Source organism: Chelonia mydas, chromosome 16, assembly GCF_015237465.2.
Source record: "Chelonia mydas isolate rCheMyd1 chromosome 16, rCheMyd1.pri.v2, whole genome shotgun sequence".
NCBI classification, from domain to species: domain Eukaryota; kingdom Metazoa; phylum Chordata; order Testudines; family Cheloniidae; genus Chelonia; species Chelonia mydas.
In genome coordinates, this window is record NC_057857.1 from 17,161,677 (window position 1) to 17,187,132 (window position 25,456).

Sequence of the window (25,456 nt, forward strand, 5' to 3'; positions counted from 1 at the left end):
GATGCTCGCTGTAAAAAAAAATCCAGAAGACAACTGCCTAAATGGCAAAGATTTATTAACCGTGTATCTACGTACTTCAACGCCTGTTTCCCCCATCCATCCGCTCTACCAGTCTAGCACAGCAATAGACTTGCATAGAAGAGCCCCAGTGCTCACTGACCCTGTATTATAAACATGTGAGGTTGCAAGCCACCATTTAACACAGACGGGGGAGGGGAATGGTGGTTCAGATTGGTTGCAGTTGTATTGCATCATCAGTTGCAGTATAACCTTGAGCTGCAACCAAAGAAAACAGAAGAAAAAAATCGTCTCTGTTAGAAACAGACTTTTCCTGAGCTCTCTTTAAAGAGAAATGTAATGTTAAGAAAAGCCATTTGATTAATACTGCGTTTGTAGCTGTCAAATGGAGATTTCTATTAAAAGCTGCTTTTAAGAAAGGGACAGAAAAATTCCCTCCCCCCCCCCACACTTAGTAGACCAATTGCAGAGGGAATGTTTCATGGGGAACAGATGTTAAGCAACAAGGGAGAGTTCAATTATGTTTCATTTCCAAACTTTGAAGAGTTCAAATAATTCATCTGAGAGGAGGGGAGAATGGCCCAGCAGTTAGGGCACTGGCCTTGGACTTGGGAAGGCTGGACTCAATTCCTGAGCCGCTCCAATCCCTACGTAACCTTGGGCAAGTGACTTTGTTTGTCTATGGCTCCGTTCCCCACTTGTAAAATGGGCCCAAAAAAGTAATAGATTCATAGATTGCAAAGCCAGAAGGGACCATTGTGATCATCCAATGACCTCCTGTCTTACATACACCATAGAGCCGCCCCCAAAATAATTCCTAGAGCAGATCTTTTAGAGAAACATCCCATCTTGATTTTAAAATGGCCAACAATGGAGAATCTACTATGACTCTTGGCAAACCGTTCCAATGGTTAATTACATTCACTGTTAAAAATGTTCGCCTCATTCCACCCTGCATTTGTCTAGATTCAGTTGCCCGCCATTGGATCGTGTTATACCTTTCTCTGCTAAATTGACACACCCATTATTAAATATCTGCTCCCCATGTAGACACTTACAGACTGTAATCAAGTCAAGCCTTATCCTCCTTTTTGCTGAGATTAAAAAAAAAAACAAAAAAAACTTCGCTACCTCACAGCAGTGTTGCAAGGATAAACACATTATAAATTGTGCAGTGCTCAGATACTACAGTAATGGGACCAGATAAAGTAGATCGTGGATTTTGACAGCTCAGCAGCAGATCCCAAAATTAGCGCAAGCTATATTGTACTCACACTTGGTTTATTATAGGCCAAGTTATTTATATGAACATTTAATGAGTTTTAACTATGTGGAAAGCGTGAATGAGAAGACAGCCATTTGTTAGCAAAAGAGTTCGGAGAAAAGGTCACAAAGGTCCAATTTTCAATTCATTTTAACGCAAATTAAGTAAGAGATTTAGCTGAAAGTCTCCAGAAAACCTATGGATAAAAGGTTTAATTCTGTTATTTAAAAAGTTTGGGGGAGATATTCTGTATTCTTCATACAAATCCAAGAGTTAAATCCCTGCTCCATGTGAACCCAAGCTTAACACAAAGCCTATAAAATACCTTGCCATGTTTCTGGTATGCTCTTGTTTTACTTATCAGCCTCCACCAATCTTCAGTGCAGTTTGACCTAACCCTTCTTATTTAAGTGCCTTGCAGTCCACCAAAAACTAATAAAAGGTGCCTTGTTCAGAAACAAAATTCCTACACCAGGTCACTTGCAACAGGATCCACCCAGAGTCACCATGGAAGTTCCAACCCTACTCTAAAGAGCACTGGTTCACCAGAGATCTCCGAGTACCACACTGCTTTAAGCATTATAATCCGTTTCTTGGCAGCATGCTGGGTTCTCACATAGGAAGAAGCCTGCAGGCGATAAGAAATCAGGCATGTGTTGGATTAGCATATTTGAGAGCTTATTTAGATGGAGGCTTGGGTGGGAAATTAAGGGGACAAAAACTGAAGGGAAAAGCCTGAAGCCTAAACAGAAGCGCCGATGTAAGAGGCTTTTGTTTTCTTGGGTTTTTTAAGGGCAGGCAAAAAAGTGTATGATCTGTGGCCCAAGAACATGCCCTTGGTTACGTACATGTAAATCTGGAGTAATTCCCCTGATTTCAGAGTAGTCACCGGATTGGGTTTACACCAACGTAACAGAGCAGAATGCAGTCCCTCCTCAAAGGCCTCAAGAACCGATGCAGGAACCAAGGTGAAGTGTGCGGCACTGTCAAGAAATACTGATCCTAGCATCCGTAAAATTCTATGGATCATTTTGTACAATCTGGCACCTGCTGCCTTGATCTGATGTTAAGCTCCAGCGCAAAGCTCCTTCAGCACAAGCTCGACTTGCCACTGAGCAGAGGTCAGGATTGTGACGTACACACATGCGCGTTACCGTTGTCCTAGCTGTATAACTCACTAGCTCCAATGCACGTATACACCAGGCTAGCAATAGATTCACTTCTCACCCCCTCTAACTAGCTAGTAAAAGTTAAGTATCACAAGTGTTATTGGACGGGCACTGTGAAACAGCATTACTTTCTCTCCTTAGAAATATTAGTAGATGGCCATCCAGAGCAAGAGGATTTCACCATAATGGTCAGGGAGGGCAGACAAGAGAACTTCTTTATAGCTGGATGAAGTGCTGGAAGAGGGCCTCAAAATACAGTCCTACCCCTGAAGAGCAACCACGTTAAAGAAATAAATAAAGAGGCATCTTCTTACACAGAGATCTGTTTCCTGTGGGTAATTAAATCATTCTTGAGTCACTAAAGTCAGCAAGTCCGTTTTTACTACCTTTTATTCCTCTTAGCCCCAGAGCTGACAGAGCGGACAGAATCCAGCTCACTCCCTCGGCCTTCTCGGCCAACAGTTGTTTTATTACATTCCAGTTGCAGGGTGAGTGCGTTCCACCTGGGCAGCCTCGCTGCAGGCACAGAGAGCACCATTTGTGGTGGAGGCAGGGAACCGCCTGGCATGTAGCTTATTTATTCCTGGTGATAATACGGTGTAGGAGAAGGAAAGAACTCAGCTCGGTTCTTGGGCGCAAGGTGGAGCCTGCAGGCTTGGCAAGAAGAAACAAAACACTTTTTCCCAAGTAAACCCAAGCACATCTGAACTAGAAGTCACAGAGATGCAGAAAACATGGGGACATAAGACTATTTTACCATCATTTTTTGGAGCAGAACTGACCCGTAAGAAGCAGAGCATGAGGGAAAACCAGCAAGGCTAGGAAAGGGCAAGTGAGAAGGTAACAAAAAACAAAAAAAAGGGCTATACAGACCTTGAGGTTCTAGATGGATCAGAAGACTCTGGAGAAAAAACAACAAAAACCCCACACTTTGGTTTCTGTACCAGCGAAGAGGTTCAATTCTCTACCCAAACACTGAGACTTGGCCTACGCTGCCCGCTTATATCAGTTCAATACATCGCTCAGGGGTGTGGAAAATCCACATCCCGAGCAACGCAGTCATAGCGACTGAACTCCTGGTGTACACAGCGCTCGGTCGCCAGGAGGGCTTCTACGGTCGCCATGGTTATTGCCAGTCAGGGAGATGGAGTATCTACGCTGACGAGAGAAGCTCTCCCATGCACGTAGGTAGCATCCTCCCTAAGCACCGCAGCTGCAGTGTAGACAAGCCCTCAGAGTCAAAGATACGCTTCTTAAACAGACTGATCCACCAATATTCAGCTGACCAGGGCAAGGCAGGTGGCAAGTTGAGAGTACTGCTACCGATCTGCTCTCTACTACACCTATGAAACGTACACGGCTCCAGCCAAGGCAAAACATGCTCACGCAACTGCTGTCTATGTTCCTCTTCCCCACAACCCTGTTTACTGATATCCTGCACCTGCTGCATCTGGTCTTTCAAACTCTCAGCTCTTTCACCTTATGTCTGCATAGCATGTAGCGTTATGGGGCATCCAGGTTCTATACAATACAAACATCTTTCCCATTAAATGTCTATGGAATTCCTGCAAGCCAATAGGTTATTTAAAAAAACAAAAAAACCCACCACCATCCTTCTCTGTAATCTACCGATCTTAACTATTCTGCCAATGAGGCTGTACTAATGTGGAGTTATATTAAACAACTAATATGACATGTGAAAGTCATTACAAGCACTGGAGCTATAAAGCTTTCAAGCAACATCTTAAAGTCCCAAACTCTTGTGAATAATTACTAGTGCTGAGTGTGCCGACATGCCTTGATCTTCTACGTACTGAATTTTTTTTTTAAATTGCTCGACTTTGAGTTGTCGTAACAAATGAATGCCTAGATCATCAATAAGTAGGCCTTTGATATCACATAATTTTACTTCTGTCTTCCAGATAGAAGAGGAGCGGTGTGTTTTTCCAATGGTTCACTGGACACAGCAGGTTATTCTGATCTACTGGGGAAAGTCAGGTGTCTTTTGGTCTTCCTATCAAAAGAAAAATGGCCAGTAGTTTCATCATGTGGATTACATTCCCTGGGCCTCAGCAGACTAAAGAGCAACAAACCACTACACATGACAGGCCACAATTAATTACCTACACATGTGGACATGTTCTAAGATATAAAAACTTTTATGGGCCAACCATTATTGACATCTAAAACACACACCATATGATTTAACGGTCTCTAGTATCCAGGCGATTTTTTATGCCATGGCAAAAATTAACATATATTCATCAAAAATAGAAGTAAAGGTCCTAACTGTCAAACAAGCTGAGCGCCTACAGCACAATGGGGTTTTGGATACCCAGCAGATTGAGGGCCTGATCATCCAGTGTGCACAAACCTACCACCTCCCTCAAGCACCTATGTGTATATATGGACCTCAGCATCTTAGCAGCTATAACAGCCCAGCAAGGAAACACATATGCTAAAGCAATCAGCACATGAGTGTGGAACATGCATTTGGATAATGATCAGTGACACAGAGCACTTACTTCCACAGAAAGATGTCTTTATTGCCGTGACTATAATTAGCTGGCATTGATGTGATCACTGGAGATATTTAAGTACATGAAAGCAGGGTCTCTGAACACTGAGCAAAGTTTCATCGTTGCACTTGGGGAAAAAGTTTAGCATGAAACACTGACAAAATATGCTTTCCCTGAAAGGCTGGCAAAAATGATCAAACCTCAAAATCAGATCAAGACTCCAAATATTCTTGCTGGCTTTCTTGTCATGATTTCCTAGGTAAGGCCAAAAATACCTACTACAGTCCTGGAGAGTTAAAATTTCCCTCTGTCCTACAAGAAGGGGCTGATTTTACCGACAGGAACTCAGTGTTATTCAACAGAATTCACCCCGCAGATCAGGAAATTCACTCAAGGACAAGAGAGGCCTAAAATGGATGGGACGAGTCCTTTTGAGAAGGGTACCTGTCCCAGGTGAGGTATTTTTAAAAGGCCCCCATTTGTGAAAGGCGCAAAGAATTGTTGGTGTTTGACCTGACCCTGGAAAGTGGCATTCAGGCAGGGAAAGGAACACAACACCAAGGGACCCAGGAGTAAAGAGAACACAAGGCTGAGAAAGGACAGCAGAACAAGGGGCAGGCTGCATCTCCAGGCCTTTACACCACACTGTGTTACCAGCAGAGCACTTCTATCAGCTTAGCTAGTGCTGCTCAGGGAAGGAGTGTAGCTATGCTGGTAGAAAAACTCCTCCTGTTAGCTTATACTGCATCTAGGGGGCACTGCCAGCAAATCTATACACTCCCCCCCCCCAGACTCTGTAGTCTACACAAGCCATAGGAGTTATGGAAACATGATCGTTACCGAAAAGGCAGGCATCTCTGCTGCCATTTGTGTTCGTAACCAGTAGAGCTGGTCACAAGTTTTCCAACAGAAAACGTTGATTTGTCCAAACAGACGTTCATTTCAATAATTAAGCGGGAACACGTCCATTTCAATAATTAAGTGCGGGGGGGAGAAGACAGCGTTTTGATAAAGTTAATTTTACTGAAACGAAACATTTGGAATGACCCAAAACAAAACATTGTAATATGCAGGAAATTGCAACGTTTCAGCTCAGAATGCTGGAATTTCCCATGGAACAGAGATTCCAGTGCCCCACCAGCTCTAGCCACCTGTTTGCCGGGGCAGGAAGGTGGTGGGTGGTTTGCCTTCCACGGCAGGTAACATCAAGCTCAGTTGTCCTTGAGTCAACGGTCTTGTTCAAAACCAGAGCATGGGGAGCATGTAAATGAAGAGATCGGGACTTTCTGGACAGACTCCCCCCCCCCCCCCCCCGGCTTTAAAACAAAATTGTTGGAAGGAGAAGGGTTAACATGCTGGCAGCGAACGGTACGAAAATGCTGCAGAGGCAGGATTCATTGTCTTCCCCCAGTATTTATTATTGTTACCTCCGCCTTGAGAGTAGAACTGACACCAATTGATAAATTAAGGGATAGGCCTGTTTCACAGTACACTCCCCTGAAATGCTGTTCTTCCTGCATCCCATGAAGCTTACTGACTCTCCCTACATGCCTTTTAGAGCAACCAACAATTATTCCCTACCACCAGCCCTAACGGCCTTATCTTGGCTAGGACAAGAAGTCATGACCGACGTTGGGTTAACTATGATTTTTCTCTTAACATATGTAGTATGATTGAGTGGAACTGGAAAAAGAGGGATAGGTGACAGCAGGAATCTTGTTTGGTGCAACACCAGTGGCTCAGGAGTCTGAGGTGGGCCAGAGTGCTATCAAACACAGACCTCTTAGCGTGTAACCCTGGCATCTACGCAAATCAGTAAAGATCTCTTTCCAGAACTGCCTGCTCACTGCATCACATCTTGCTAACGAAAGAACAGACCGGTTGGATCACCCTAGCTGGACATAGTCTGTCCCAGTAGGAGCTGGGGTCAACCAGGATCAGCGAACACATATTAGAAGCTATCTGCAGTAGAGGCAGAGACACGGTTGAAGTCATGATAGCTTACACACCCTCTTTTTCTCTAATCAAAGCCCACAAAGTGGTAGCCTGCTGCTAAAAAACAGCTGAACTGCTAACAAAGCAAGCACCCAACATTCGTTCTGCTGATGCAATTACTGGAGCGGGCGAGTCTTAGGTGACAAGGAATCTGGAACCCCCTCTCCCACCTGCAGGGGAATACAAGCAGTGACTATTTCCTTACCAAGGACACAGCAACCAACGTAGTAGCATGTAATCTCAGCCAACCGTTCTCAACTTCTTCCATTCAAATGGATTTTCTTCAAAATCAGGAACATCAGCTGCTTCTGTAGTTCAGCTAATTTCACTTACTCATAATGAGGATACCAGGTGTGGATATATAGTGCTTTCCATCCATAGGTCAAAGTTGTTTTACAAAAGCATTACTAGTCCCATTTTACAGACGGGAAGGTGAGGTGCAAGGAGGTGAAGTGGCTTGCCAAGATTGAACAGCAAGCCAGTGGAAGAATTGGGATTCAAGCCCATGTTTCTCCAACTTCCGGCTCTCTGCCCAAGCCACTAGATCACAACTGTCTGGCCCTGACTACAAGTATTAGCGAACTATGGAATAAAAAAAGCAACTTCTAGACAGAAGCAAAAGCAAGGTAGATTAGTTTTTTGTTCTTGTCCTCTTGAAGGACACCAAACATTCCCTTCGTCTCTGAAAGTTCAGTACAGATGAAAAAGACCTATTAGACCAGGGTAGAACCTCTAGCCTTCAGTAGAAGATGTATCGGATATTACACAAGATCTTCTTAGAAACAGCTGCTTGTTCTGTTGGTTATTACAAATCTGGTTAATTAGATCAGAATGTTTGCAAGATACTCCATGGAAAAGTTTGGATCAAAACCAAACCTAGGTCCCTGTCTGACAAGGGGGCTCCACACAGCTGATCCAGAGCCGCACTGAAGTAACTAGGGCTCTGTGCTGGCACAGATGTTTGCCCACACAGAGCTCCCTGTGTAATTAAGGCTTGATTTGGTAGCTCACCTCTGACTAGCCTTTGGAACAGCACGAGTACAAGTCAAAGTTTCCCTGTCAGGGAAAATTAATTGAGACGCAATCAAACTCCTGTGAAGTCAAATGATGTTACAACCGAGAAAAATTGCCAAGCTGGATCACAGGGCAGAGGCATTTATTTAATTTGTATTTGGGTCAAAGACTTAACAAAATTACAAGCAAATCTAACCAGCAATAAAAACGCGAAACTCAAAACTAGCAGTTTTCTTTCAAGGGGAAAAATAAAACCCGTCTCCTTGTTTTAATTATGAAAAGAGCAACGGATACAAGGCAGCCAGCTGTAGTGTACAACTACTGCTCTAACCAGGAGCCTGGAAATTAGCGATAGAGGCAGGAAAGATTGCCACAGGGGAGGACATAGAGAGGGCTCCAAGGGTTTTGGGAGGAGAGTCAAGGGAGGGATGATGAAGGAGGTCTGCTATAGAATTCTACACAGGAGACTGAAGGATTTCAACCTCAGGGCTGCTGCAGCTGCGTGCACTTTGCAAACGAGGATGTCCCTTGCATCAGCTGGATTTCCTGATGGCAAGACAGAACTCAAATCCCAATAAATCCAATAGCTGTAATGGACAGATCAATAAGGATGGGAGGGGAGGGGATTAAAGCCATTTTCTTACTTTCCACCACTTTGGAGCTTGCTCCCGCAGCAATAGGATTCGTTAGCAGAAGTCAGGTTTCACCAAAGCCAGCCTTGCACTGGTGTGCAGAACACAGCACTGGCCATTGAGGCCTCTACTTAGCACGCCATAGCTAGAAAGTTAGGGTTGACTAATGTCCTGGCAAATCTTACCCTGGCCAGCAGCATCAGGGAACAAACCGAAGTCTCTGAGATGCAGCATGAATGAGCCAACCTGAGACGGCAGCTTGCAGAGCTGGCTTTTTACAAAGAGTCAGAATGAATATGCCCTGGCACCAATTCCACACAGCATCAAGGAGCAAAGCTTCTCTGGTCCAACTAGCTGACATTCTGCTACGCATGGTTCCTTTGTCCAGCAAGTACAGCATAGTATCGGTACGAGGCAATCCTCAGCTAACCTCTCAGCAGCACAGAACACAAACAAGTCCTTGTTGCCTTTTACAAGGCTGTTTTTTCTGGTTTCAGGATAGGACCTGACAGACCAACTTCACAGTGCATTTTCCAGGATACTTCTAACGGCAGCAGGTAAAATAAATTTCACTGCTAATCAGCATGAAGGGGAAAGTCACAGACACCAGCATCCTCTGGATCAAAAAGCATTTCCTTTTCACCAAGACATCGTTTCACTGCTGGCCTTTGAAATGAACTCTAACCACAGGCAAAATTCTGCCTCGTTACACACCTGTGTAACCCCATTTACATCACTGAAGATGAGCAGGTGAAACCGAGGGCAAACTATTACCCTGCCTGCATCATGTCTACTATGAGTTTCTCTCTCCCCAGCATTTAAGGTGAAGTGGAGAACTTCTGTAAAAAGAAAGACACTGCTGACCTAACTAGGCCAATATGCCCTGTGTTTCAAATGCAACGTTTGAAGGATCTGTTCCTTCTTTATTTAATCTTATATAGCCCCCATTGCGATAGTATCTGAGCCCCTCAGTCTATAATGTAGTTACCCCCACAACACCCTTGTGTGGTAGGGCAGCGCTATTATGCCCATTGTACAGATGAAGAACTGAGACTAAGTGACTTGCCCAAGATCACGTCACAGAGGAAGCCTGTGGCAGAGCAGAGAATTAAGCATGTCTCCCGATTCCTAGGCTAGTGCCCTAACCACTGGGACAGCCTTCCTTTCTTGTCAAAGTCCTGTTACCTCCAACAGCCTCACAGACCCCTAGAACAGGGCAAGGAGAGGAGCAAGATGACCCTTGATCTATTTGTAGGTTTTTTGTGAAGCCACCAGCTGCCTTTGGAGAATCACTAGTTCCTGCATGCAGAAGCTGGCAGGTAACCATCTAACCCCAAATCCACTGATGTGAGTAGAAAGGGCTTTGGAGCAGGTCCTAAGCGAAAGAGGAAATGGTTTACAAGTCCTTTGTGTAAGATGGACATCCTTGTAGCATTTAAGCCTACACATAGTTTTCTAATCTTATCAGTTTTAAAGATCTTAAAACGTAATGCTTTTGCTTTAAAGAATACTTTGCAAGTACAACTAGAAAAGAAGGGTACTAAAATCTAGGACCATTTTATTCAGCTGTGTGTATTTTTATTTGAATTTCCAGAAATCCTAAATTCACATAGCTTCCAGTAATTTCATCAGGAGGAGTAGGTTCTCAATAGCTCTAAAAATAAAATAAAATAAAATCAGCTACTGACTATATATTTAACTCATATATAGCCCTTGCCTCACAAAGCAGACAGCGGCAAGAACTAAGGCGTCAATAAGTTCCTTTACAAACACTAAGAGATCTGCTATATTTCAGCTCTCTGTAAATCATTTTAGGCCAACTCTGAATTCCATACACCGTGGATCAGGAACTGAAAATACACTTGGAGGGCTGTAATGTTTCCTTAAAAGAAAAGAAAGCACAGTGTCACCCTCGGGGTGTCCTAAGAATGCACAGATCATTACATTACACAACTAGATGTTTCCTCCAAACATAAACTATCATGAAGAGATCAAACACCGAAATCAGCTTCTTAGAAAGGCAGTTTGATCAGTTTATAACGCAAACACCAAAAGGGCAGTCTCACTTTGTTGTTACATTTTGGGAAAACCACGATGTTTGGCTTTACTTGCTTAACTGATGAGTCCTGTTTACCAACACAAGGACCTACACAGTCTGATTCTTCCTTATATGGGTCTCCCCACACAGAGCAGTTTGCAGGATCAGGGCCTTGGACTCTACCCGAGGAAAGACTTACATAGGTGGTCAGCTTTAACTGAATGGGACTATTCATCTGCCTAAACAGGACTACTAACATGTGTAAAGTTAAAGCAAGTGCTTAAATCTTTGCAGAATTGGGAGTAAGTTTGTACTCAACACCAAGACCTTAAACTATTGATTGCACTGTACACTTTCAATCAAAATTCTTCAGTATTTCCTTAAAACATACAAATTACTATAAGCAAGAAGTCACAAGAGCTGAAAACATTACTAGAAAACGTTAGTAAAACCCACTCATGGAACAAAAGCAAAGGCAGTCCTAGGATAGAGAGGATGATTGCAATGCATACATTTAGGACTCAAGATGACCCCTTATTTATCTTTGAGACTAACCAATTTATTTGAGCATAAGCTTTCGTGAATTACAGCTCACTTCATCGGATGCATACTGTGGAAAGTCTTCTACACTTTCCACAGTATGCATCCGATGAAGTGAGCTGTAGCTCACGAAAGCTTATGCTCAAATAAATTGGTTAGTCTCTAAGGTGCCACAAGTACTCCTTTTCTTTTTGTGAATACAGACTAACACGGCTGTTACTCTGAAACTTATCTTTGAGAGCTGTCAAGTTTAATTCATGTTTGGAAAAATATCAAACTGGGATACCCTTGCTTCCAGTAACATTCCCTTGCCTTTGTTACCAGTACAACCTAAGGTTATTAGAATAGGCCACATGTTTAATATCTACTCATCAACATACAGGCTACTTGTTTATTTCCACAGTTAGCCCAGTGTGGACAGCACAGACAGAACAGCCAGCTTCATTTGTGTTTCTAGTCAGTTTCATTCTCTGGTTTCCCATGCACTTCTAGAGCAAATGCCACAAATGCTTGGATTGTAAAATCCTAAAGGGAATGTTTTAAAAACAAAAAACAAAAACACACTTTTCAGTAACATAAAAAGAATTTGGAAACATTTCTGATTCTGATCATTTTTGTAAGAATTTTTTTTTCCAAGTTGGAAAACCTCAAGATCCAATCTTGCCGTGCAGCGGGACCACTGCACCTGTGCACAATCCCAGTGGCCTTTCTGGGGGAAAGCTGCGTACACCCATGCTGATCTGATTGCAGAATTTGACCTGTGCCTACTTGACAGTGTCCCTTTAATAGATGAGCCTTAAAAAGGATCTTATAGGGTTATGACACCCTATAAGCCCCAATCCTACTATGCAATCTGCTAGCACAAACTCCTGAGGGATCCCCTTCACATTGGGACTGCACAGAAGTAGGGACTTATCATCAGACTGCTCTGCCAGCTGGGGGATGAAGCTATGCTATCTTGCCATGGTTAAAACAGAATTTAACAGAGCTTCGTAGAATTCTTCTCACCCAGGGGAAGACTGTTTTTATTTTTGTCAGATGAGTAAGACCATGTTTGGTTTTGTTTTTTAAATCATGGTAGAAGGTGGGCAAGATTTTGTCTCTGGGCTAGTAAATGTCCAGGGCAGTGTTTGAAGCCAAATCCAATTCTCTCAAATACCAAAACTAAAGGGACACGGTCACCTTAAAAACAAAAACACTGTCACCTGCATTTAGTACCCCAGTTTGTTACAGGCAACACCTAAGAGGACTACAAACTAAGGGAGACTGGAGGTGGAATACTTCCATTTTGCCAGTTCGTTTACTTTTCTATAATTCACCATGTCCTATAGACACTCACCCTTTCCACTCTTTCTGTGGGTCTGTCATACAGCAACAAAGGAAAGATACTTTTAAAAAACAGAAAAATGTGATTCTAGAGCCATACCAGTTAGCAAGAGGTGGGGATGGACTCAAGGGAAGATATAGGACCTGAAGCTACTTTTAATGCAGGGGGGCAGTTTTTTGGTTTTTTTTTTTTTTTTTTTTTTTTTTTAAAAACAGACTAGATTCAAGCTGATGGTTCCCCAGTAAGGGTGTCAGTGTGCATCACCCCCACCTGGAGTATTTTCTGGGTGTCTAATATACTTGGTTTACTTCCAATACGGTCTGTTTCACTTTACCTGTGACATCTGTGGCCTGAAATTGATGTCCTTGAGATCAATAGATCCAGGTGACAGGTTATGAAGCAGCTGGCAGAGCAAGACTCCATCTCTCAAAGCCTGAGCCAGGTCAAACACAACAGCTGAGGGCCAGACCACCCTGTGGTTCGGGGGCAAAACTTTGCAGTCGATCAGCCAGCGGCCACACTGCCTCCACTCCTCCATCGTCCCGCGGAGAAATGTAGCCTTCAGATAAAAGGTGCCCTGGATGAGCTGCCAGCGGCCAAAACTACGGTTCCAGTCCCCTCTCCCTTCTCATTGAGGGCACACACAAGCCGCTTGCAGCAGTCCCTCCTCCTTCGACTGGGAGGCTCCTGGGCGAGTTGAGAAGCTTCCCCTTGCAAGATGGTCAAGTGCTATCGCTCCTTTCCAGTTTGATGTGCGGCCAACGCAGGAAGCATTTCGGGGGCGGGCACGGGGGGGAGGGACTTCCAAGACTCCTTTTTTTAATCGCTCCCCGGCGTGGTTTTGGCAGCTTTACTTCTTGCCTATAAAACGCTCCGTAGATCCCAGCTCAGCGGCTCCTTTCAGCATCTCTCCCCCCGCAACGCACGCTCGGCTCGGCTCTCTCGTCCAGCTCCGGTTAAAGGCAGGAAAGGAGAGGCACAGGCGTGGGGGGCTAAAAGCCCATCCCCGGCTGCCCCCTCCCCTCAGGGGGCTGCTGCTCGCAGGGGAGGGTCCCTTGTCTCTCTCCAGCCTCCCCCCCACCCCTTGAGTTGCTTGACTTCCCCTGCCCTCGTCTCGATGGGGCTTTGTCTGGGGCTCCCCGCCAGCCGGTTTGCAGCCTTCCCGAAGTGGGTTCACGTGGCAAACTAACAAAGCCCCGCCACCCGGGGCGAAGGGGGAGGCCCGCCGCCCTGGGGCTCCCCTCCGCTGCGTCCCAGCGCTGGGCAAGGCTACAAAATCATCACAATCGGCCCCTCCTCGCTGCTCTCGCCCGTCCGCCTCCTCTCTCCGGGGAACGCCAGCGCAGCGCCTCGCACCCCCGAGCGCCGGGCCGCGGCAGGGCTGGCCGGGGGCGCAGGGGGGCACCCCTCTCTCGCCCTCCCCCTGGGGAAGGGGTGTGGGGAGGGGGATCCGCGGACAGCGCTGTCCCAGCAACAAAAGAGCCACCCCCCTGCGCCGACGGGGGGGGGCTACAATCCGGCAACTCTCCCTGGGGGGGGGGGGGGGGGGCGCCGGGAAGCAGACAAAGAAGCCGACGCGCCGCGGAGATACAATGTGTCGCTGGGGCTGCTGCTCCCCGCTTCCCTTCCTCCCCTGCCGGGGCTGGCCGGGGGCCGGCAGCTGTCCCCTGCCTGCTCCGATCGCCCGCCCGGCTGCGGAGGAGGAGGAGGAGCTCGCCGCAGCTCCCCTCCCCTCGCCCCGCTCAACTTCCTTCCCCCGCAGGAGGAACCTGGCGCAGGGGGGTTACGGGGCAGCCGCGGGTGGGGCCCCTCCAGACCGCCCTGGGCAGGGCCAGAGCCACGCTGCCCGGGGGGCTCGGGTTGACTTGGGGGAGTCTCCCCCCGCCCCCGCCCCGTGGGGCTGGCCGGAGCTGCTGGCACTGATTTTGTAGGACAGAGGGTCAGGCCTAGCGCTGATGAGTTATATATTTTTTGGCGTTCAATGTTTCCATGGAAACGTTTAAAGAGATACTGCCAAGTGAAGTCACCTCCCCCCCCCTCCCCCGTCACCTCCTCTCCTAACACCGCTTCCCCTCCCTTGCAGATCCCTGCCTGCCAGTAGTCTCCAGGCAGTGCCTTCAAATTAAGCCCAGGTTTAAGTACCTTGCTGCATGGGGCCTAGATTATTCACTCATCACCTTTACTTTTTGCCATTCATGTTTTTGGTTTAGCGGTGTGTTTATATTGCCCTTCACTCAGCCTGGGAGAATAAACACTGGCTGGTCGATTTCAGCTCTGGTTTACAGTCAGTTTCACTTCTTATTCATTTGCGTCACAGTAGTATCTAGAGAGCAGTGGTTCGCAACTCCCAGGCTGCTTGTGGCCCAGTCAGCACACAGCTGCAGCCCATTTGACATCCTCAGGGCCATACAGGTAGTGTGTATATATATATATATATATATATATAGTGTGGCTGTGACCCACATAACGCTTAGAGAGCTGCATACCTAACCCACTACAGTAAACAGGTTGAGAACTACTGACCTAGAGGCATCAACCAAGATCAGGGCAGGATTAGGCTAGATGTTGCAGCTACACTTAGGAAGAGAAAGAAGGCAGTGTTATTATCCCCATTTTACAGATGGGAAACTGAAGCAGAGAGAGATCAGATTTTCAGAAGTTCTCAGCTCCCATTTAGAGACTAAAATAAGTGGTCAGATTTTCAAAAGAGCTCAGAACCGGGGGTGCTGACTGGTGTTGAGCATCTGACTGTAAGCATCACTCTGGGAGCTGTGGAAATTTGGCCACAAGTGGCTTCCCCAAGGTCAAACTGAGGACGGTGATGGAACCAGGAGGCGAAGTCCTTCTAATCTTATCTTTGGGTTGTAAATACTGCAGGGAAATGTTTAACCCAAACAAAAAGTGTTCATTAACTTCTGAACAATGTTCATGGCAACCCTTCTAAAAGCCAGGGTCTAGTTATTTATGACAAAACTGAACTCTCAGCCTTAAACTCCTTAGCGACATCCTCTAAATTTCACCTGTAATCTTCTGCACCCTCTCCCATCCCGAGTCAGACAAACACAGTTTAGACAAACCTTTTTTATTCTGTTTTTTCCCCCTTCCCAGAGAGCTTCTCCCTCATTTAATGGCCTTCCGTGGTTTCTACAGGAAAAATTGAAGCTTTGGCATTGATAGTGAAATGAATAGGAACTCTTCTCCCGCTTGTCAGAGAAATGCAATGATAACCTCTCAGATGTAGACACAGAAGAAGGACTTTTTCTTCCAGTGTGATCCAACAGGGGGAGAAGAACAGCACTTCAGAATGCTGTACTATTAATTCCTGAGAGCAAATTTTTTAAGGCCTAATACACCGGTTACCTGGCTGCTCCTGGTATGTTCTTGATCTGACTGTGTATGATAGCCGGTCTACCCTGGCAGAATATAGACATACTAAAGGCTATGAGGGAGCAACATATACTTTAGTTTGTAAATACATTTCATATTCAGAGCTACACCCCACTCTGGGGGCAGGCAAACGCATGCTGTGTAGACTACAGTACGGAATTTCTAATTCCCCAGGAACATGATTTCTTATAGCAGCTTTCCGGTTCTTTTTGTTCTTTGTCATGGTTTTCACTGGCGCTCTGCTAGAGCTCGAACAGCACCACTTGGGCAAGAATCATGTTACACCAAGGATACATTTGGCTCAGTGTGGCTTTATGAGATCAGTTCTGTAGGGGGAGGACTACAGCTCAGTGTATTACATGTATATATGTAAAGTGTATATATAAAAAGTGTGCTTTGCTTCTGGACACTTAGGAGCAATCATTGCATCTGCAAAGCTAGCATCTGCATACTCCACGCTGGTTTCTCACCTATCTCTGCAACCATAAAAATGGCTGCTAGCTGAGTTATCTTGATAACAGCTAAACTCCGTTAAGGCAAACCAAAGAAAATAACGCATACCCGCCATATACTTTGCTAATACTTTATATTTATGTTTTAAAAGAGACACCAGAATATTTCAAGGAAAGCACTGGAGAAATGCACCGATGGTAGGTGCTGTTTGCATGTGCCTGAGCTGAGAAGCAGCCTCTATAAATTATACAATAATGGGTTCAATTCCGTGATAGATCTCCTTCTTCCCCTCTGCCTATTGGCATTGTTGGGAGTGATAGCTGGCATTAAATTTGTTACTGAGCCAACTGCTGCAGGCGTTTCATGGACAGATGCTTATCTGCTGCCCTCTACTGGAGACAGAATGTTAATATTTCTATTGCTTCCAGCGTATTGTTGTTACCTTCCTATCCACAGAGATTACTATCTTCAAGGAGAGATTAATTGTAATAACACTTTGGCTTTTCATCCCAAGGTGCTTCCCTATCTATATACACTACAACTGATCTTCAGCCACCTCTGTGGTGGAGGATAGCAGCCAACCAATACACAGCACGCTGCACAATGGTGCAAGAAGGGAATATTTTGGCTGGGCAAAGCAGTAGGGTTTTTTAAAGCAGCAACAGGAGTCTCATTAGTCAAGCAGGGCAGGGGCGAACTGGGTTCTTTTTAAAATCTCATCTTACACACACACAGAGCGAGAGAGAGGGGGGGAGAGAAAAGTGCATGGAATTCAACCATTCCACCTTGGAACAATAAAAGACTAGAACTGACACTGCTGCAGTTTGAACAAATGCTTTCAAGGAGTTTTTTAAACCTGGCATGACTTCGAGCACAAAGCCATCCTCTAACTTAATCAGGCCTTTTTAGTGATCACTGTGAGAGCCTCCTATTGCAAGAAGACCCCACAAAGTCCGCTGGGGACCTGACTACAATACTTTACAGGGAAGCATTTAGATACTATGGTAGTGGCTCTGCAGAAACCCTAAAAGAGCTAGATGAGATGGAAGTGCTTGTGAACTGGCTAATATGTATGTGTTGGCACTGCCATCTTCTGGATGGAACTGGAAGTGCACTGGTTTATCCTTTATGCTGCTAAAGCTAAGGGAGATTCTTTTGGCTCAAATGTTAGGGGCCAGCATTTTTGGAACAAAAGAATCTACGCTTGCTATCAGCGTGATGTTCAGAGTGACCATGACATGCAGCATGCAAACAGCTGTGAAGCTGCAGGTGCCCAATGAGTTGCTGCAGAAGATTTACTTAACTCCCTGACTCATTTTGTTTTTGTTGACGAGAATAACTGGCTTTTTTTATAACATATGGTTGTGAGTCACATATAACTTATGAGACTAGCTGCTGCACGCCAGTTATCACTATATCTCTGTCACTAGGGTGTCCCGTGCCTAGGCTGCGTGGGAGAGGGAAGCTATGGCAGGGTCTGGCGGCCCCTTCTCTCAGCTTCCTGGTGGCTGGTTCCCCTAGTCCTGGGTGCTGCTCTGCTAAGCTGTCACACATCAGCATACCCACTAGGTGCAGGCAAGAAGTTTTACCCAGCTTCACTACTGCTGCAATGAGTCTGATCTTCTGCACAAGCAACCTCCATCTCTGAGAATAGCTAATGTTAGCCTTTTGTCCCTCTCTCTTGCTCCTATCCCTGGAGAAGCCGCACATGACTAGGTTCTTATAAATTCCAAGGCCTGAAGGAACCATTGTGCTCATCAAGTCTGACCTGTAAACACAGGCCGTAAAACGTCCCCAAATAATTCCTAGAGCAGATCTTTTAGAAACAAATCTCATCTTGGTTTAAAAATTGTTGGTGATGGACAATGCACCACAACCCTTGGTAAATTGTTCCAGTGGCTAATTACTAATGCTGCAGCTGTCACTGGGGTATATAGATGGCACTTCCCTTCCAACACCATCACCCTTTTTCATGGACAGAGTCATATTGATACCTACCTTTCATCCACAGCGCTCTGCCTTAAGATCAGAGAGTAAATGAACTGAAGCTGGACAGCACAGCATGGTCTTAAGGGGTAGAGTAGACTGGGTTGCATAGTATTGTAATATTATAGTGTAACAAGTTAGGAGAACGGAGATGCAAAAATAATTTATAGGGAAAGAAAAATAGACGCTCTTTAGCAAATTGAAAGATATGTAAGTTTCCTTTGGAGAATGGGAGTCAGGCATTTGCTGGCATCGGAGTGGGATTTTCCCATGTAATACCTATTGCTGTTCTAAAACATTTACTTGGAAAGTGCACTTGTTGGCAGACAACGCAGGAATTCAGAGAGGACTTTGCGGGAAGGGTCAAGTAGACAGACAGAGACAGCAGTTGACTTTTGGAGGCCTACAGCTTTCAATTATTTTCCTTTTGTTAGCTTGGCAACTTAATCACTTCAGTTACTGGGTCAAGTGTTTTTTATTACTGGGTTACTTGGCAACTTAATCACTTCAGTTACTGGGTTTTTATTTTGCTGTGGGCTTGATGATGACGCCATCAACAGAGTTTTGGAGAAGCTCAAGATACCTTGACTATGCCAAAAAATAAATCTGGATCCACTAAAGATTCTGTATTTCACTCTCAAACTCCCACAAGCTGGAGCATGAGCCAGTCTGCTTTCTCTGCCATGCTAGTCGGAGGCACAGACCTGACTTCACAAGCAGTATCGGAATATTTGAATGGGAACATTTCTGCAGGATCATTCATTCCTTTTCTTCTCCTTTCTTTCTCAGGTCAACACTTTTGGATGCAGGCAGGAAGTGTAGAGTAGTAATGTATCCCTATTTGTTGGAAATAATGTGGTATTTTTTAAAATATGTAAATGAAAGCCACCTGTGAAGGCGATGGTAGCTAGCAAAATGGGGTCTTGGTCCATGATTAGGGCCCCTAGATTCTACAGTAATAGAAATAAATAATAACAATAATCTATTTGTGTAATAATTTCATGCATCAGATATTTAGCAAAATGTTCAATGGCATTCTAGCCACAAGAGATATGAAGTGTGAGAGCTTAAATTTAGCATTATCAGCAGGGTAAAAATAGGTAACCTTAAGATAAATTTCCTCCTATGTATGCGAAAAAACATTACAGCTAAGAAAAACCTAAGCGTTTAAAAATATGGAAATGAACAATTAAGGGAAGGTAGATAACTATTTGGTTACACTCACAGTTCATACAGGTTCTTAAATAAGTGTACATGAGTAAATTCCACACTGAATATTCCAAAAATAACCTTAACTCTGACCTCCTATCCTTACTCAGCTTCAGTCAATAACTAAACATCCTCTCACACCCAACTACGGTTCATTGTATACATTTCCAATATTTGCTATAAATGCCCATAAGCTACACCCATTACACGGGGCCCAGCCTCCAACTTTCTGTTCACCCACTCACCAAGTATGTAAAAGGTTGTTATAAAGAGAAGGGTGATAAATTGTTCTCCCTCACCACTGAGGACAGGACAAGAATGTAATGGGCTTAAACTGGGAGATTTAGGTTAGACATGAGGAAAAACTTCCTAACTGTAAGGGTAGTTAAGCACTGGAGCAAATTATTTGTGGAATCCCTGTCACTGGAAGTTTTTAAGAGCAGGTTAGACAAACACCTATCAGGGACGGTCCAGATAATACTGAGTCCTGCCTCAGTTCAGGGAACTGGACCAAATGACCTATCCAGGTCCTTTCCAGTCCTACATTTCTATGATTCTATGATTATTAGCCAGAGACACCAATATCTTATACAGCCAGAGAGATGTTTTCCCATCCCAACTGCGCACTGTGGTCGAGGGAAAACCACATCTTACACCATGATCTTCATATTCAGCCCAAAACACCTTTTCTCCCATCCACTATGAAACACGAAACCACTACGAAAGGAAAGACAGTCTTGTTCTGAAAACACTTGACTGGATTCAGTTCCTGGTTCTGCTACAGACTTCCTGTCTGACATCGGGCAAATCACTTAGTCTTTCAGAGTAGCAGCTGTGTTAGTTTGTATCCGCAAAAAGAAAAGGAGGACTTGTGGCACCTTAGAGACGAACAAATTTATTTGAGCATAAGCTTTTGTGAGCTACAGCTCACTTCATCGGATGCATGCAGTGGAAAATACAGTGGGGAGATTTTATATATACAGAGAACATGAAACAATGGGTGTTATCATACACACTGTAATGAGAGTGATCAGGTAAGGTGAGCTATTACCAGCAGGAGGGGAGGGGGGAAAAAAAAACAAAAAAACCTTTTGTAGTGATAATCAAGGTGGGCCATTTCCAGCGGCTGACAAGAACGTGTGAGGAACAGTGGGGGGAGGGGGGAAATAGTTTTACTTTGTGTAATGACACATCCACTCCCAGCCTTAACCCAATTCACCCCAGTCAACCTCTTTCTGTGCACTGTGAATCCCATTATGCTTTCCTACTTATCCTCCTGTTATGACTCAGAGACTGCATCTCCTCCTTGCAACTCTTGTGATTTTATCGCTGGTCTCACTGTATGCGGTGTTTCCCTTAAAGCCCCAGCTTCCGCAGTAAGTTGATTGCCTGATAATCTCCACTTTCATTTTTAAATAGCAGTACATTTCTAGCTCTTGTGGTTGTGAAACAAAGCTTAAAATCATGAACCCTAAAGGCCTCACTGGCAAATAACAAGAACCCCACATTTATTATTTTAAAACCTCATGATTTTTATGACAATCTCACAATTTTTGAGGACCTGACTCTTGATTTGCGAACACTTGAAGGTGGCCACGGTGTATCAGGAGGTCAGATGAGATGATAACCGTGGTCCCTTCTGGACTCATAATCCATGAATCTTCAAGGCAGAGATCACATATGCACCATCCTCCAGTCAGTCTGACCGGCAGCCAACCTCCAAGTACCCTGCCAATCTAATCAGGCTAGCGCATAACGTATTTCCCGTAAGAGGAGAGAAAGGAGTCTGCAAGTCTGAGATGCATTGCATTTGTAGCAGCTATCCATTGGCGCAGACTAAAATCACAGCTTTTATGTTACATTGGTTTTGGGAGGTGGCCGGGCGCGAGGGATAGCTCAGTGGTTTGAGCATGGGCCTGCTAAACCCAGGGTTGTGAGTTCAATCCTTGAGGGGGCCATTTAGGGATCTGGGGCAAAAATTGGGGATTGGTCCTGCTTTGAGCAGGGGCTGGACTAGATGGCCTCCTGAGGTCCCTTCCAACCCTGATAGTCTATGATTACCTATGGATACCCAGGAATGTTATTGTTGCATTGGGTTGCGGGCCATGAGTGCTGGGCTGTTTCAGCAATCAGGAATGTCCCGCTGTCTGGTGAGAGTGGGATTGGCACACTACAGACATGTCGCAGCTTTACCAACTCTCACAATATTTTTCTTAAAGCCCCAACTCCTGGGGTCACGTGAATCTCAGCTTTCGCTCTTCAAAACATAATAATAATCCAGCCCTCAAGATCGTAGAGAAACACTTGAAAATGTGACCCGAGTGAAAAGCAAATAAAACGCATCCCAAATTGATTCTTTTTAAGCCACATGAGGGTCACGAAGGGCCTTGCTGCAAAGCAGCCCCGGGCACCACCCACCCAAGAGAACCTCAGCGCAGGTGGGGCTCGTGGGGCCACAAGCAGCACCGTGCACCCTGCGAGACAACCAGGGTCCCCAAAACAGGGGGCGCAATGAGCTGTGCAGTCCACAGGGGCAGGGCCGGGCAGCGCACGGGGCACGGGGGCCGGGCAGCGCACGGGGCACGGGGCACAGGGCCGGGCAGCGCACGGGGCACGGGGCACGGGGGCCGGGCAGCGCACGGGGCACGGGGCAGGGCCGGGCACCGCACGGGGCACAGGGGCCGGGCACCGCACGGGGCACAGGGGCCGGGCACCGCACGGGGCAGGGGCAGGGCCGGGCACCGCACGGGGCACGGGGGCCAGGCACCGCACGGGGTAGGGGCACGGGGGCCGGGCACCGCACGGGGCAGGGGGCACAGGGCCGGGCACCGCACGGGGCAGGGGCAGGGCCGGGCACCGCACGGGGCAGGGGCAGGGCCGGCCACGGCACAGGGGCCGGGCAGCGCACGGGGCACGGGGCACAGGGCCGGGCACCGCACGGGGAGGGGCAGGGCCGGGCACGGCACGGGGCACGGGGCACAGGGGCCGGGCACCGCACGGGGCACGGGGCACAGGGCCGGGCACCGCACGGGGCAGGGGCAGGGCCGGGCACCGCACGGGTCACGCGGGCAGCGCACGGGCACTCAGCGCAGGGGATGAATTGCTCGGCGCTCGTGCGCCTCCCCTGCCCATCGATGCTCTCGGAACTCGCAGCCGCAGCGGTTTCGTGGCGACGGGGAAGCCGGGGCCGGGGGGCAGCGGAGCGCGGCAGGTAGCGGGGGCGGGGACCGGGTCACCGACAGGACGGGGGGTATCGATCACCCCCCAGCAGGGACTAGGGGGGCGGGGGTTATCGATCACCCCCCAGCAGGGACCGGGGGGCGGGGGGGTATCGATCACCCCCCAGCGGTGACTAGGGGGGAGAGGGGGTATCGATCACCCCCCAGCGGTGACTAGGGGGGAGGGGGGATATCGATCACCCCCCAGCAGGGACTAGGGGGGAGGGGAGGTATCGATCACCCCCCAGCAGGGACTAGGGGGGCAGGGGGTATCAATCACCCCCAGTGGTGACTAGGGGGGAGGGGGGGTATCGATCACCCCCCAGCAGTGACTAGGGGGGAGGGGGGTATCGATCACCCCCCACCAGTGACTAGGGGGGAGGGGGGATATCGATCACCCCCCAGCGGTGACTAGAGGGGAAGGGGGGTATCAATCACCCCCCAGCGATGACTGGGGGGGGGGGGATTGGAGATATAGCTCATCACCCCAGCAATAACTAGTGGGGGTCAAAAGCAAAGATCAGCACAAAAGGGACTAAGGGAGGTTGGGGAGAGGAACAGCGCACTCCTAAAATATTAACAAGGGGACCAAAGTGAAGAAGACTAATGCATCCCCCAAGCAGATTGAAAAGTACCTGCTAGGACCCAGAGCTCTGAAACGGGCGGCTAGGGTGTTCTTTGCTCTGGTTTGGGGGAGGTGAGCAGCCCTGTTCTTCATGTCACTCTAGGTTGAAGCTGCAACACAGATCGAACAAAATGAAAGGTGAACGGCAGTGGGAAGCCAGTCTGCAGTGAGAAGGAAAGGCCCATGAATCAGCTTGCGAAGACCTTTCCCACCCACCCACATGCAACAATATATTGACACGGCACATCCTACCAGCCATGTCTATTTCACTGGGATTTTCCCAGCCCTACCAGAGGCCAAACTGTAACATATGCTGCTTTTCCATTGCAGAATCCTGATTATTACTAGAGAACACATCTTTGGGAATTGGAAAAACAGAGATAACTTAATCGATATGCTTCAAATATGCTGCACTGACCAGACCCAGAGGGGATCTATTGCCTGGTGCTTTTTAATGAAATGACTCATGCACTCTCCTGTCAATAAATCCATTTTAAAGGGTAAAGAAACCAGGCACAATCAGTGAAATGGGCACAAGTCTGGACCACATTGAACTCCTAGATCTCTGTTGTTTCACCGTTTAATTAAAATCTCTCTCAGGAGTCTGGATTTTCCTGAGACAGCCATTATCCCTTAGGCCTCCATTTCAGGTTGTTGAGGCTGTCTCTCCATGGACTCCCAGTACCAAATGGGCTGTGTCCACAATAAGCCTTTGCAAAATGACAGGGCATCATCAATATACAATCGGTCCTTCAGAAGTCCTGGTTTATCACACTGAGCGTAAGCACAAGTCCTGTATGGTGCTGTAACATACAGACGAGTCTGTGTCGAAAGTGTTGCACAGAATGTTATGTATGCTGGCCTACATGTCATAAACCCCAATAGTGCCACAGCTAAAGGAGATTGCCTTTGATCTCAAAGCAGTAGGAGAGTATTGTACCCTTGCTTATACCTATGAAGGGCCGATTAAGCTAAGGAATCCACTACAGCGCTTGAGAGCTGGTATGAAACACGTTTAGTCTCCAGTGTCATTCCAGAGTGAATGACAGGCAGAGTAATGAATGGACGGGTGTCACTAGCTGAAAAAGCCTTATCTGAGAGCTATGCCAGGCTTCGTTACAGGGACACCTCGTTGCTCATCTGGCAGCAGCAGCAGCAGAAGTTGGAGTCTGTCCCACCTGGTACATACTTGAGTAGAAGCCGGAGTATGTGGTACTCGCAGTATGGTAATGAGGCCATTCTGGTACGGGACAAAAACAAACTGGATGTCTCCAGAGACACTGGGCAATCAAAGTTTTGCATTATTATGTAATTTTAAGAGATCTGTACATGGCAAATAAATACATGAAAGAACCTGTGCTAGGCCTCAGGCAAGTTCTAAACAGCATTTTCATTCAATAGCCACCATTAATATTAATGGCAGGTCTGGTCACATTGTTTCCCATCACTGCTGACTATCAGATAATTGGGATCAACCTACCAAGGTTCAGTGTGGTACGAAGAGATGAAGACTGAGGACACCTTACTAGAGGAGAAAGCCAAAATATTAAATCAAGGGATCAGGCTAAAAAAGAAAAAGACATATTGCCTTCCTTGTATGTCTGTCTGCTTTATGCCTGATCTGCCCTCTGATTGGGTACCAATGTAACTGTTTCAGTTATGGGAGTGATTTTGTTACTGAAATCGTTATATCAGTATAGTCCCTAGTGTGAACACACACATTGGTATAAACCTGTCTTACGCCTGTATAGCTTATTCCCCTTCCCATCCAAGAATAGCTATTCTGGCATAGGCAAGTTGATATCAATATAACAGCATCAGAGACCAGGGGCGGTTGTACCAGTTTAACTATACCACTATCATTCAAGCCGTACAACTTGTGCATGTGGACTAGCCCTTAGAAGATTATTAAAACTGAAAGCATGTTTGAAGTTTAGATTTATTTTCACCGTTTATGCCACTGATTTACGTTATGTATTTCATTGAGACTGAATGATGAAAATAGCCTAGTCAGTTTCACTTGCCAGTCATTATTATACACTCGCAAAATTCTGCAACGGCG

General features: G+C 46.4%; 2 protein-coding genes across 7 annotated transcripts in view; one reads left to right on the forward strand and one right to left on the reverse strand.

Moving 5' to 3' along the window:
- VAV2 (vav guanine nucleotide exchange factor 2) overlaps positions 1–14,384 on the reverse strand; it is a 309,428-nt gene extending 295,044 nt beyond the window's left edge. For 2 of the 6 annotated variants that reach the window (XM_037879838.2, XM_037879837.2), the window contains exon 1: positions 12,851–14,381. In XM_037879838.2, coding sequence (XP_037735766.1) covers positions 12,851–13,054 — 204 coding nt within the window. In that variant the 5' untranslated portion in view covers positions 13,055–14,381. Of the gene's footprint in view, positions 1–12,850 lie in introns of all 6 variants that reach the window. The other 4 variants (XM_037879836.2, XM_037879840.2, XM_037879839.2 and 1 more) reach the window with 4 other exon arrangements.
- A 9,917-nt stretch (positions 14,385–24,301) lies between these two features.
- On the forward strand, positions 24,302–24,830 carry BRD3OS (BRD3 opposite strand). Its single transcript, XM_043530506.1, has one exon. It carries the CDS (start codon positions 24,437–24,439, stop codon positions 24,704–24,706), a length of 270 nt encoding a protein of 89 aa, XP_043386441.1. The 5' UTR covers positions 24,302–24,436; the 3' UTR covers positions 24,707–24,830.
- The last annotated feature ends 626 nt before the right edge of the window (positions 24,831–25,456 follow it).